General features: G+C 43.0%; 1 protein-coding gene across 1 annotated transcript in view; it reads right to left on the bottom strand.

The window, feature by feature from the left end:
• Positions 1-340: 340 nt before the first annotated feature.
• Positions 341-13726, bottom strand: part of LOC139748794 (uncharacterized) — a 33898-nt gene continuing 20512 nt past the window's right edge. Inside the window, exons 4-13 of the mRNA XM_071662227.1 lie at positions 9329-9454; positions 7184-8733; positions 6741-6878; positions 6400-6557; positions 5817-6203; positions 5428-5666; positions 4376-4514; positions 3040-3165; positions 2797-2990; positions 341-522 (exon numbers count right to left, since the gene is read on the bottom strand). Coding sequence (XP_071518328.1) covers positions 341-522; positions 2797-2990; positions 3040-3165; positions 4376-4514; positions 5428-5666; positions 5817-6203; positions 6400-6557; positions 6741-6878; positions 7184-8733; positions 9329-9454 — 3239 coding nt within the window. The remainder of the gene's footprint in view (positions 523-2796; positions 2991-3039; positions 3166-4375; positions 4515-5427; positions 5667-5816; positions 6204-6399; positions 6558-6740; positions 6879-7183; positions 8734-9328; positions 9455-13726) is intronic.

Here is a 13726-nt window from a genome sequence, read left to right as displayed (position 1 = left end):
TGCACATCAGAGGAAGCCTCACCTGTTTGTATTCAGCTTCTTCACCCGTCAAGATGGACTCTGCTTCTGCCACAATGTAACCAGTCTGTTCCAGGTAATCGGAATCGCCCGTAACCGGGACAAGTAACGCCTCTATATTAACATCTCATGCAGGAGCCTCAAAGCCGTGCTGCTTCATAACGGGAACAAGCACCCGTCACTTCCCCCGGCTCACTCGGTGCACTTCAAGAATACAACAATGTTAAGACCTTGCTGGACGCCTTGAAGTATGATGAGGACACCTGGGAGGTCATCGGAAACTTCAAAATGGTGGCATTCCTGATGGGTATCCAAGTTGGTTTTACCAAGTTTCCCTGCTATCTTTGCCTTTGGGACAGCAGGGACACAGGCGGGACTGGCCACAGCGGACCGAATTCTCTGTGAGGATGAACAGCGTCAAGTAGGAGCCACAGGTGGACCCCCGGAAGGTGTTGATGCCACCACTGCACATAAGATCAGGACTTATGAAATAATTGGTCACACCTTTAGATAAGGAGTCTGCAGCCTTCAAGTACCTTCAAGACTCCTTCCCTAAGTTGTCTGAGACAAAGGTCAAAGCCGGTGTCTTGGTGGGGAAGTATTTAAGACTCATTTAGCACGCATGGACAGGCAAGTGCGAGTGGCGGTCCGCCGCTGGCTGCGCCTAGCCCATGACGTGCCCTGTGCATTCTTCCACTCGGCAACTGGAGATGGTGGGCTGGGTATACCAGACTTTGTTTCAACCGTCCGGCTAAATAAACAAGCGCGGCTCGAAAAACTACTCACCTCGACCGACCCAGTAATTCAGGCGGCTGTCCGGGAGCCTGCAGTGTTGAGCAAGCTGCAGCGCTGGTCCGGACCCGCATGCATTGCCGGTCGACAGGCGGGGAGTAAGACCGAACGCCAGCATGTATGGAGGGCCAACCTGGTCAGCACCGTTGACGGTGCGGCTCTCGCTCCATCTGCCACTGTGCCTCAGGTGAGTAGATGGGTAAACAGCGGGAACTGTTTCCTGTCCGGTGCCGATTACGTGAAGGCCGTCCAAGTGCGGATAGGCGCCTTGCCCACCCCTGCCAGGGCGTCCAGAGGCCGGCCCCGAGATCAACGGCCTCTGTGATACCTGTCAGAGGCCAGGTACGCTCGGGCACATCGCACAGATGTGCCCTCGTACTCATGGCGGGAGGGTAAAACGGCACGACAACATCTGTGCCTATTTGGCCGGGCGACTGAGACAGAGGGGTTACGAGGTGTCCTGCGAGCCGCGCATTCCGATTGTGGGGTCCTTTCGGAAGCCGGACATCGTGGCTTCCAAAGGCACAGAGGCCTACATCATTGACACGTAGGTCTCTGAGGTTCACTTCCCGCTTTCAGCTGCACACCATTACAAGTGCAGCTACTACGGCAACCCCGGCAGTCTTACAAGGCGTACGGGAATACATCGGGAAAGACACCGAGCACGAAACATCTGCCACCTTAAATTGGCGAGGTGCATGGTGTCAGGAAAGCGTGAGTGCTCTCACTGGGTTCGGGCTGACATACCGGGACCTGGAGGTGTGCATGGTCAAAGCCCTAACCTGGACTCACTCCCTTCACAGGATGTGGTCCAAGAGTACAGGTTAATAGTCAGAGTCTGCCTCGAACATCTGGTGTCGGCCACCACCGGGCAGGCGTAAGGTCATCTCCCCTTTGTCGTCTTGGGGTGTGCGGGATTAGGCTGTTCTCCCGTGGCCCCCACAGGCAGGTACCAGTTCCTGAGGTCGGGTTGTCGGGCGGGATGGTGGACGTCTTGGCAGGGTTGGCCATCGCTCCCGTGCGACAGGCCGCCGCACTGGAAGGTGAGCGGTGCTGGAAGGTCGCAGGGCTGCCCATTGCTCCCGTGCGACAGGCCGCCGCACTGGAAGGTGAGCGGTGCTGGAAGGTCGCAGGGCTGCCCATTGCTCCCGCGCGACAGGCCGCCGCACTGGAAGGTGAGCGGTGCTGGAAGGTCGCTGTGTCCAAGTCGGCAATCCAAGTCGGAGATCCAATCATATCCGAAACATCATCTAACTGCCATCTCCTAACTTATTTCAAACTACGCTATCAGCAATCTGATCTACAATCTTCCTCTTGTAGTATCCATACACTTCTTCCCACTAACAACTTCTTTCACTATCAACATGTAGTTAGGTCGGTTGGCCGACAAACAACATCCTTGCACAACATATGTAGATAGACCTTCCCTCACTTCACACTACTAACTGGCAATAGATAAAAAAAAAAAGATAAAGAAGATCCTGGAGTGCAAGAACTTCCCCAAGAAACTCACTAGGAAGGAGAAAGCAGCTTGGTACAGCTTTGTCTGACTGGTTCGTGTCTTCCTGGGCAATCACAAGACAGAAACCTATGTGAGCTGGTTGAGACTATGGTGAAGAACTGGCAAAATGTGCTGCAGGATATCCCTCAAAGTCCATATCCTTGACGCTCATCTTGATCAATTCAAGGAGAACATGGCAGCGTATTGGGAGGAGCAAGACGAGCGCTTCCACCAGGATATACTGGACTTTGAACGTAGCTACCAAGGAACATATAACGAGAACATGATGGCTCATTATATCTGGGGTCTGAGTCAGGAAACGGATTTACATTACAATCGTAAATCTCGAAAATCTATCCCCCAACCATCCGAGTTGGAAACCCCTGTAGATGTACTTGTTGTGGAAGTAGTGGTGGATGATGAAGTAGATGTAGACGATGTACTGGATGATGAAGAGGTAGATATGCTTGTTGTGGAGGTTGTACTAGATGATGAAGTAGATGTAGCCGATGTACTGGATGATGAAGTAGATGTGCTCGTTGTGGAAGTAGTACTGGATGATGAAGTAGTTGTAGACGATGTACTGGATGATGAAGAGGTAGATATGCTTGTTGTGGAAGTAGTACTGGATGATGAAGTAGATGTAGACGATGTACTGGATGATGAAGAAGTAGATATACTTATTGTGGAAGTAGTACTGGATGATGAAGTAGATGTAGACGATGTACTGGATGATGAAGTAGATGTACTTGCTGTGGAAGTAGTGCTGGATGATGAAGTAGATGTAGACGATGTACTGGAAGATGAAGAAGTAGATGTACTTATTGTGGAAGTAGTACTGGATGATGAAGTAGCTGTAGACGATATACTGGATGATGAAGTAGATGTGCTCGTTGTGGAAGTAGTACTGGATGATGAAGTAGTTGTAGACGATGTACTGGATGATGAAGAAGTACATGTCTTGTTGTGGAAGTAGTACTGGATGATGAAGTAGATGTAGACGATGTACTGGATGATGAAGTAGATGTACTTGTTGTGGAAGTAGTGCTGGATGATGAAGTAGATGTAGACGATGTACTGGAATATGAAGAAGTAGATGTACTTATTGTGGAAGTAGTACTGGATGATGAAGTAGCTGTAGACGATATACTGGATGATGAAGTAGATGTGCTCGTTGTGGAAGTAGTACTGGATGATGAAGTAGTTGTAGACGATGTACTGGATGATGAAGAAGTACATGTCTTGTTGTGGAAGTAGTACTGGATGATGAAGTAGATGTAGACGATGTACTGGATGATGAAGTAGATGTACTTGTTGTGGAAGTAGTGCTGGATGATGAAGTAGATGTAGACGATGTACTGGAAGATGAAGAAGTAGATGTACTTATTGTGGAAGTAGTACTGGATGATGAAGTAGCTGAAGACGATATACTGGATGATGAAGTAGATGTGCTCGTTGTGGAAGTAGTACTGGATGATGAAGTAGTTGTAGACGATGTACTGGATGATGAAGAAGTACATGTCTTGTTGTGGAAGTAGTACTGGATGATGAAGTAGATGTAGACGATGTACTGGATGATGAAGTAGATGTGCTCGTTGTGGAAGAAGTACTGGATGATGAAGTAGGTGTAGACGATGTACTGGATGATGAAGAAGTAGATATGCTTGTTGTGGAAGTAGTACTGGATGATGAAGTAGATGTAGACGATGTACTGGATGTCGAAGAAGTACATGTGCTTGTTGTGGAAGTACTACTGAATGATGAAGTAGATGTAAATGATGTATTGGATGATGAAAAGGTAGATGTCTTGTTGTGGAAGTAGTACTAGATGATGAAGTAGCTGTAGACGATGTACTGGATGTTGAAGAAGTAGATGTCTTGTGGAAGTAGTAATGCATGATGAAGTAAATGCAGGTGACGTACTGGATGATGAAGTAGTAGATGTGCTTGTTGTGGAAGTTGTGCTGGATGATGAAGTAGATGTAGACAATGTACTTGACGATGTAGAAAATGTGCTTGTTGTAGAAGTAGTACTGGATGAAGAAGTAGATGTAGAAGACGTACTGGATGATGAAGTAGACGTAGACGATGTACTGGGAGATGTAGAAGTAGATGTGCTTGTTGTGGAAGTAGTACTGGATGAAGTAGATGTAGACGATGTACTGGATGTTGAAGAAGTAGATGTCTTGTTGTGGAAGTAGTACTGGATGATGAAGTAGATGTAGACGATGTACTGGATGATGAAGTAGATGTGCTCGTTGTGGAAGAAGTACTGGATGATGAACTAGATGTAGACGATGTACTGGATGATGAAGAAGTAGATATGCTTGTTGTGGAAGTAGTACTGGATGATGAAGTACATGCAGACGATGTATTGGATGATGAAGTAGATGTGCTCGTTGTGGAAGTAGTACTGGATGATGAAGTAGTTGTAGACGATGTACTGGATGATGAAGAAGTACATGTCTTGTTGTGGAAGTAGTACTGGATGATGAAGTAGATGTAGACGATGTACTGGATGATGAAGTAGATGTGCTCGTTGTGGAAGAAGTACTGGATGATGAAGTAAATGTAGACGATGTACTGGACGATGAAGAAGTAGATATGCTTGTTGTGGAAGTAGTACTGGATGATGAAGTAGATGTAGACGATGTACTGGATGTCGAGGAAGTACATGTGCTTGTTGTGGAGGTACTACTGAATGATGAAGTAGATGTAAATGATGTATTGGATGATGAAAAGGTAGATGTCTTGTTGTGAAAGTAGTACTGGATGATGAAGTAGATGTAGATGATGTACTGGATGTTGAAGAAGTAGATGTCTTGTTGTGGAAGTAGTAATGCATGATGAAGTAAATGCAGGTGACGTACTGGATGATGAAGTAGATGTAGACAATGTACTTGATGATGTAGAAGATGTGCTTGTTGTAGAAGTAGCACTGGATGAAGAAGTAGATGTAGAAGATGTACTGGATGATGAAGTAGATGTGCTTGTTGAGGAAGTAGTACTGGATGATGAAGTAGTTGTGCTTGTTGAGGAAGTAGTGCTGGATGATGAAGAAGATGTGCTTGTTGAGGAAGTAGTACTGGATGATGAAGTAGATGTAGACGAAGTACTGGATGATGAACTAGATGCAGATGATGTACTGGATGATGAAGTAGTTGTGCTTGTTGAGGAAGTAGTGCTGGATGATGAAGAAGATGTGCTTGTTGAGGAAGTAGTACTGGATGATGAAGTAGATGTAGACGAAGTACTGGATGATGAACTAGATGCAGATGATGTACTGGATGACGAAGTCGATGTGCTTGTTGTTGTAGAGGAAGGACTGGATGATGAAGTAGACATAGACGATGTACTGGATGATGTAGTTGTGCTTTTTGTGGAAGTACTACTGGATGATGAAGTAGACGTAGACGATGTACTTGATGATGTAGATGTGCTTGTTGTAGAGGTAGTACTGGATGAAGAAGTAGATGTAGAAGATGTACTGGATGATGAAGTAGACGTAGACGATGTACTTGATGATGTTGAAGATGTGCTTGTTGTAGAAGTAGTACTGGATGAAGAAGTAGATGTAGAAGATGTACTGGATGGTGTAGAAGACGTGCTTGTCGTAGATGTAGAACTGGATGATGAAGTAGATGTAGACGGTATACTGGATGAAGAAGTAGATGTAGAAGATGTACTGGAAGATGAAGTAGATAGAGACGATGTACTTGATGATGCAGAAGATCTGCTTGTTGTAGAAGCAGTACTGGATGAAGAAGTAGATGTAGAAGATGTACTGGAAGATGAAGTATATGTGCTCGTTGAGGAAGTAGTACTGGATGATGAAGTAGATGTAGACGAAGTACTGGATGATGTAGAAGATGTGCTCGTCGTAGAGGAAGCACTGGATGATGAAGTAGATGTAGACAATGTACTGGATGATGAACTAGATGTAGACGATGTACTTGATGATGTAGAAGATGTGCTTGTTGTGGAAGTAGTACTGGATGATGAAGTAATCGTAGATGTACTGGATGATGAAGTAGATATGCTTGTTGTGGAAGTAGTGCTGGATGATGAAGTAGACGTAGTCGATGTACTGGATGACAAAGTAGATGTAGACGATGTACTGGATGATGAAGTAGTTGTGCTCGTGGAAGTAGTACTGGATGATGGAGTAGATGTAGACGATATACTTGATGATGTAGATGTGCTTGTTGTAGAAGTAGTACTGGAAGAAGAAGTAGATGTAGATGTACTGGATGATGAAGTAGATGTAGATGTTCTGGATGATGAAGTAGATGTAGACGATGTACTTGATGATATAGAAGATGTTGTAGAAGTAATACTGGATGAAGAAGTAGATGTAGAAGATGTACTGGATGATGTTGAAGACGTGCTTGTCGTAAAAGTAGTACTGGATGATGAAGTAGATTTAGACGATGTACTTGATGTAGACGTGCTTGTTGTAGAAGTAGTCCTGGATGAAGAAGTAGATGTAGAAGATGTACTGGATGATGTAGAAAACGTGCTTACACTGGAAGTAGTACTGGATGAAGAAGTAGATGAAGACGATATACTAGATGATGAAGTAGATGTGGTCGATGTACTGGTTGATGTAGAAGATGTGCTTCTCGTAGAAGCAGTACTGGATGACGAAGTAGTCGTAGATGATGTGTTAGGTGATGAAGTAGATGCGCTTGTTGTGGAAGTAGTACTGTATGATGAAGTAGATGTAGACGATGCTCTGGATGATGAAGTAGATGTAGACGATGCTCTGGATGATGAAGTTGATGTAAGCGATGTACTGGATGGTGTAGAAATAGATATGCTCGTTATAGAAGTGGTACTGGATGATGAGGTAGATGTAGACGATGTACTGGCTGATGTAGAAATAGATGTGCTTGTTGTGGAAGTAGTACTGGATGATGTAGTAGATGTAGACGATATACCGGATGATGAAGAAGTAGATGTGCTTGCTGTGGAAGTAGTACTGGATGATGAAGTAGATGTAGACGATGTACTGGATGATGTTGAAGATGTGCTTACTGTGGAAGTAGTAGTGGATGATGAAGTAGATGTAGACGATGTACTGGATGATGTAGAAGATGTGCTTGTTGTGGAAGTAGGACTGGGTGATGTAGATGTAGACGATGTACTGGATGATGTAGAAGATGTGCTTGTTGTGGAAGTAGGACTGGGTGATGTAGATGTAGACGATGTACTGGATGATGTAGAAGATGTGCTTGTTGTGGAAGTAGGACTGGGTGATGTAGATGTAGACGATGTACTCGATGATGAACTTGTTGTCCTTGTTGTAGAAGAAGTACTGGTTGATGAAGTAGATATAGACGATATACTGGATGATGAAGTAGATGTAGACGATATACTGGATGACGTAGAGGTAAATGCTGTAGACACTGTGCTGGATGACGTAGAAATAGATGTTGTAGACATTGTGCTGGATGATGTAGAAACAGATGTTGTAGACATTGTACTGGATGATGTAGAAACAGATGTTGTAGACATTGTACTGGATGATGTAGAAACAGATGTTGTAGACATTGTGCTGGATGATGTAGAAACAGATGTTGTAGACATTGTGCTGGATGATGTAGAAACAGATGTTGTAGACATTGTGCTGGATGATGTAGAAAATGTGGTTGTCATTGTTGTTGTTCTGGGAGTTGTGCTGGTTGTGGTTGAAGATGAGGTGTCTGTCCTTGGAGGTGTACTTAATACAGATGTGGTTGTTGAAGATAGTAAACTGGAGGTAGAAGTAGGTGTTGTTGTTGTTGAGAGAGTTGTATTTGGTGGAGATGTGGTTATTGATGATACGTCTGATGTGAAGGTAGATGTGGTTGTTGATGAAGTTCTTCTTGAAATAGGACTGAATCGAGAAGTTGTTGATGTAGATCCTACTGTTCCGGGAGTTCTGGTTGTTGTAGAAAGTATGGTTGAAGATGTTGTTGATCTGGTACCAGTGTTACTTGTTGAGGGAGCCATTGTGGTAGTGGAACTGGTTACAGGACTACCTGGGACTGGTCTTACTGTGGCTGGTTCTGTGGTACGTGACACTGCTGTGGTTGATCCTACTGTGGCTGGTTCTGTGGTACGTGACACTGCTGTGGTTGATCCTACTGTGGCTGGTTCTGTGGTACGTGACACTGCTGTGGTTGATCCTACTGTGGCTGGTTCTGTGGTACGTGACACTGCTGTGGTTGATCCTACTGTGGCTGGTTCTGTGGTACGTGACACTGCTGTGGTTGATCCTACTGTGGCTGGTTCTGTGGTACGTGACACTGCTGTGGTTGATCCTACTGTGGCTGGTTCTGTGGTACGTGACACTGCTGTGGTTGATCCTACTGTGGCTGGTTCTGTGGTTAACGCTGCTGTGTTTGGATTTCTTGTCGTGGTTTCTTTGTTCTTTTTAGCTGTGAATACAGAAGGTTAATTGTTATCCGCCACACAGTACAAAAACAGATCAATAACAATTACTTGAGAAAAACTTGAATGTCAGGTAGGCTGACGGTGGTAAACAAATATGCAAACAAGAATTGGCATAGTTAGAGATAATTTTATATAACATATTCACTAAGGTGAATAAGGTCATTAAACATATAGTTATTTTTGGTCACTTTTATCTCTATTTAATCTTACTCTTATCAAATTATCAAATGTTTTTTCTTTTTATGATTTCTTGTTTCTGTGGCCTTAATACATAGACACGTTATGTTAAGTAACCGTAGAGGAAAGAAAGAAATGAATATGATAACATGAGGAGGACAGAGGGTAGGGAGGGAAGATCACCAACCCTCGTATGCTCTGCGTTGTAAGAGGCGAACTACGATGGATGAAGCAGTAAGAGACGGGCTGGGAATTCTTCCCTCCTGTATTACACTCCAAGGGAAGGAACAGACGAAAGAGACCAGTGAGCAAAGGTAACCCTAGCAATTAAATCAACCAAAATTCTCATTAATCCTGACACGCAGGTTGCTGAAGGTAACTTGAGTGACTTGATCAACTTACGTGCACAACAAATACAGTCGTTCCCTTTGCAACCTTTGGTCAGTTTCCTGCCGGAACATTTCTCCGTCTTGGGCTGACATTTACCTTTCTTCTTGCTGCACAACTTCCGAGTCTTACATGATTTGGCTGAAAGATGAAAAAATATGAGAAATGTGAAGGATTATGTGAGACCATTCTAACACCCCTCAGCGTGTGTGTGAAGCCTTCAAATAAAAGGGAAATATATCGTGCCTTTAAGGAGAGAGAAATTACACTTTACCGAGTTGTTTGCCTCCAGTGAGACAGAAAGTAAGATGAGCGATCCTGACATGGTGCCGGCAATCACTTGAACACTCCAGTGCCTGTAGGGTAGTAGTTCCCTGGGCGACTGTTGCCTACAATCTACTAACACGAGGGGTTTCACCTTCATAACTATCATCATGGACAAGTGTGATCATCAAACCAACAGTTTAGGATCACGATGGAGTTCCCACCTGAAAACACCCAGGACGACCCAACATCCACCCACACTTGTTAGTAAGTACCTTCATGTTTACCTCTCTGCTAACACCCAACATCCACCCACACTTGTTAGTAAGTACCTCCATGTTTACCTCTCTGCTAACAACAAGAGGGTGTGTTGAAATGGTTTGGACACATGGAGAGAATGAGTGAAGAAAAATTGACCAAGAGGATATATGTGTCAGAGGTGGAGGGAACGAGGAGAAGTGGCAGACCAAATTGGAGGTGGAAGGATGGAGTGAAAAAGATTTTGAGCGATCGGGGCCTGAACATACAGGAGGGTGAGAGGAGATTTCTGTGAGGAAGTACCAGGAGAGATTGAATGTAGAATGACAAGAGGTGATAGCAAATGACGTAAGGGGAGTGGGAAAGGAATGGAATGTATTTATGGAAGCAGTGACGGCTTGCACAAAAGATGCTTGAGGCATGAGAAAGGTGGGAGGTGGGCACATTAGAAAGGATAGTGAGTGGTCGGATGAAGAAGTAGGAGTGTTAGTGAAAGGAAGAGAGAGGCGTTTGGACGATTTTTGCAAGGAAGTAATGCAAATGACTGGGAGATGTTTAAAAGAAAGCGGCAGGAGGTCAAGAGAAAGTTGCAAGAGGTGAAATATAGGGAAATAAGAGATGGGGTGAGAGAGTATCATTAGATCTTATGGCGAATAAGATGTTTTGGAAGGAGGTAAATAAAGTGCATAAGACGTCGAAGATTTCAGTCATGGATGAAATTCTTCTTCGAGACCAAAATGTAAACAAAATATGATAAATGTTAAAGAGATAGAAAAACAATAGGAAGGACAGAAGAAAGTGATCCAGGTCTTCGAGTATAAAGCCCGGTTGTTTTTGAAAGGGTTACATTGTAGCTATCGGGACATGTATGAGAAGGCAAACATTTCCAAAACATGGCGCTCTAAGTAAGAAAATAAATATCACAATGGACCACACTAAAGTGTAGACAGCATACTTACGAATACAGCATTGGCAACCATCCCCCTTACAGCCTTTAGCGAGAACCTTGCCCTCACAGGAGGAGCCCGTAGCTTGACAGACGCCATTCTTATTCTCGCAAGATGGCTTTTTCTTGCAGGTTAGAGCTGTGTGAAAGACCAAGACAAGGTAAGTGGGTGCCGGTGATGGTGGAGTGAGGAGCATAAGTGAAGGGTTTGCAAATGTTCCAGTCTTGGGTTCTGAACTATAACATTTGAAATTAAATGTTTGACTTTCTTTGGGACAAAAATCAGAATTAAATTGAAACTCCAGCATCATAATTCCCTCCATAAACTACAGCTAATTTAAAGAATGTTTTCCAAAGATACTTCTATAAAAACAAGCAAACACACGTTAACCTTTCAGTCTCTCCACCAGTATATACACGGTGTTCATGTAACCTCTCCACCCGTATATACACAGTGTTCAGGTAACCTCTCCACCTGTACATAAATGGTGTTCAGGTAACCTCTCCACCCGTATATACACGGTGCTCATGTAACCTCTCCACCCGTATATACACAGTGTTCAGGTAACCTCTCCACTTATACATAAATGGTGTTCAGGTAACCTCTCCACACTTATATTTACGAACTGAGTTTTCCCTCCACACTTCGAAAGTAAGTTCTGGACTGAAGTTTACAAGAGCAGAATACGGAGTGTAAATGTTGGAGTACGAGAGGGGAACATATAGGTGCTCTATGTTGAAGTATGGGGGGGAAAATATGGTGCTGAATGTTGGAGTGTAGAAGGGGAAAATGTGGTGCTGAATGTTGGAGTATAGAAGGGAAAAATATGGATGGTTAATGTTGGAGTATGAGAGGGAAACATATGGTGCTGAATGTTGGAGTATAGAAGGGGAAAATATGGTGCTGAATGTTAGAATATAGAAGGGGAAAATATGGTGCTGAATGTTAGAATATAGAAGGGGAAAATATGGTGCTGAATGTTGGAGTATAGAAGGGAAAAATATGGATGGTTAATGTTGGAGTATGAGAGGGAAACATATGGTGCTGAATGTTGGAGTATAGAAGGGGAAAATATGGTGCTGAATGTTAGAATATAGAAGGGGAAAATATGGTGCTGAATGTTAGAATATAGAAGGGGAAAATATGGTGCTGAATGTTAGAATATAGAAGGGGAAAATATGGTGCTGAATGTTAGAATGTAGAAGGGGAAAATATGGTGCTGAATGTTGGGGTATAGAAGGGAAAAATATGGTGCTGAATGTTAGAATATAGAAGGGGAAAATGGTGCTGAATGTTTATAGAAGGGGAAAACATGGTGCTGAATGTTAGAATATAGAAGGGGAAAATATGGTGCTGAATGTTAGAATATAGAAGGGAAAAATATGGATGGTAAATGTTGGAGTATGAGAGGGAAAATATGGTGCTGAATGTTGGAGTATGGAAGAGAAAAATGTGGTGCTGAATGTTGGAGTATAGAAGGGGGAAATATGGTGCTGAATGTTGGAGTATAGAAGAGGAAAATATGGTGCTGAATGTTGGAGTATAGAAGGGGGAAATATGGTGCTGAATGTTGGAGTATAGAAGAGGAAAATATGGTGCTGAATGTTGGAGTATAGAAGGGGGAAATATGGTGCTGAATGTTGGAGTATAGAAGGGGGAAATATGGTGCTTAATGTTGGAGTATAGAAGAGGAAAATATGGTGCTGAATGTTGGAGTATAGAAGGGGGAAATATGGTGCTGAATGTTGGAGTATAGAAGGGGGAAATATGGTGCTTAATGTTGGAGTATAGAAGGGGGAAATATGGTGCTGAATATTGGAGCATGGGGGAAATGTATGGTGCTGAATGTTAGAGTATACAAGGAGAAAATATGTTGCTGAATGTTGGAGTATAAAAAGGGAAAAATATGGTGTTGAATGTTAGAGTATACAAGGGTAAAATATGGTGCTAAATGTTGGAGTATAAAAGGGAAAATATGGTGCTGAATGTTGGAGTATAGAAGGGGATAATACGGTGCTGAATGTTGGAGGATAGAAGGGAAAATACGGTGCTGAATGTTGGAATATAGTTCAATTGGTATTTCAGTGACCTACAACTTTACAGCTGAAATGATAAAGGTGCACGTTGCTCCTACATCTCCATTCTCTCATCCTTGTACCAGTATTCCTGTTCTCTTAATATGTTGTCGAAATTATTTAGTATTTTGAAGATTATCATATCTGAATGAGGGAATTGATATTGTTGTTCGTCTCTGCATTCGTTCTAGGTTTTCTTCATCCTTGATCAAGTTTGATAACCAAAACAAAACAGTATATTGCATGTGAGGGTTAACGAGGGATTATACAGAGTGATTAATGTAGCCTTTACTTTATAGTTGACTTTTATACCTATACAACCTGCCTCCTGTTGGCTTTATCATATGGGCATTGTTTACTGTATTCATATCAATACTGATAATTACTTCACCGTCTTTCTGCTAATTCTGATCTTGATTTACTGAATATTTTGTGTTCATGAATTATAATTTCAGCACTGAGTTTATCTACAGTGAAATCCATCTACCATGTCTCTGACTACTGTACCTCTATCTAAACCATTTTGAGTCTTCATACAGTCGTCCTTAACATTGACTATATTTCTTGATTTCGTGTCGTTGGCAGACTTCAAACTCCTGCTACAGAGTCGTGTGTGCAGGTCACTGAGCCATGTTGTACCCTCACTCAACAGCAATCTTGTTGCTTCCCAAGGTCTTTCTTTAAGACGATCTTTGTATTAAGTACATTTTATGGTCCTGTTGGATGACACTTGGCTTTGATATCCTGTATGATTATCTTTTATGTCTGATCAAATCATTCATTCATACAGTCATCCAACTTGGCTCCTTCTTTACGCAGCCACTTTCTCATTTCTAGGGACACTGACTATGGAGAATTATTGTTTTCTT

Source organism: Panulirus ornatus, chromosome 5, assembly GCF_036320965.1.
Source record: "Panulirus ornatus isolate Po-2019 chromosome 5, ASM3632096v1, whole genome shotgun sequence".
Classification (NCBI taxonomy): Eukaryota; Metazoa; Arthropoda; class Malacostraca; order Decapoda; family Palinuridae; genus Panulirus; species Panulirus ornatus.
This window is presented reverse-complemented; position numbering and strand designations above follow the sequence as displayed.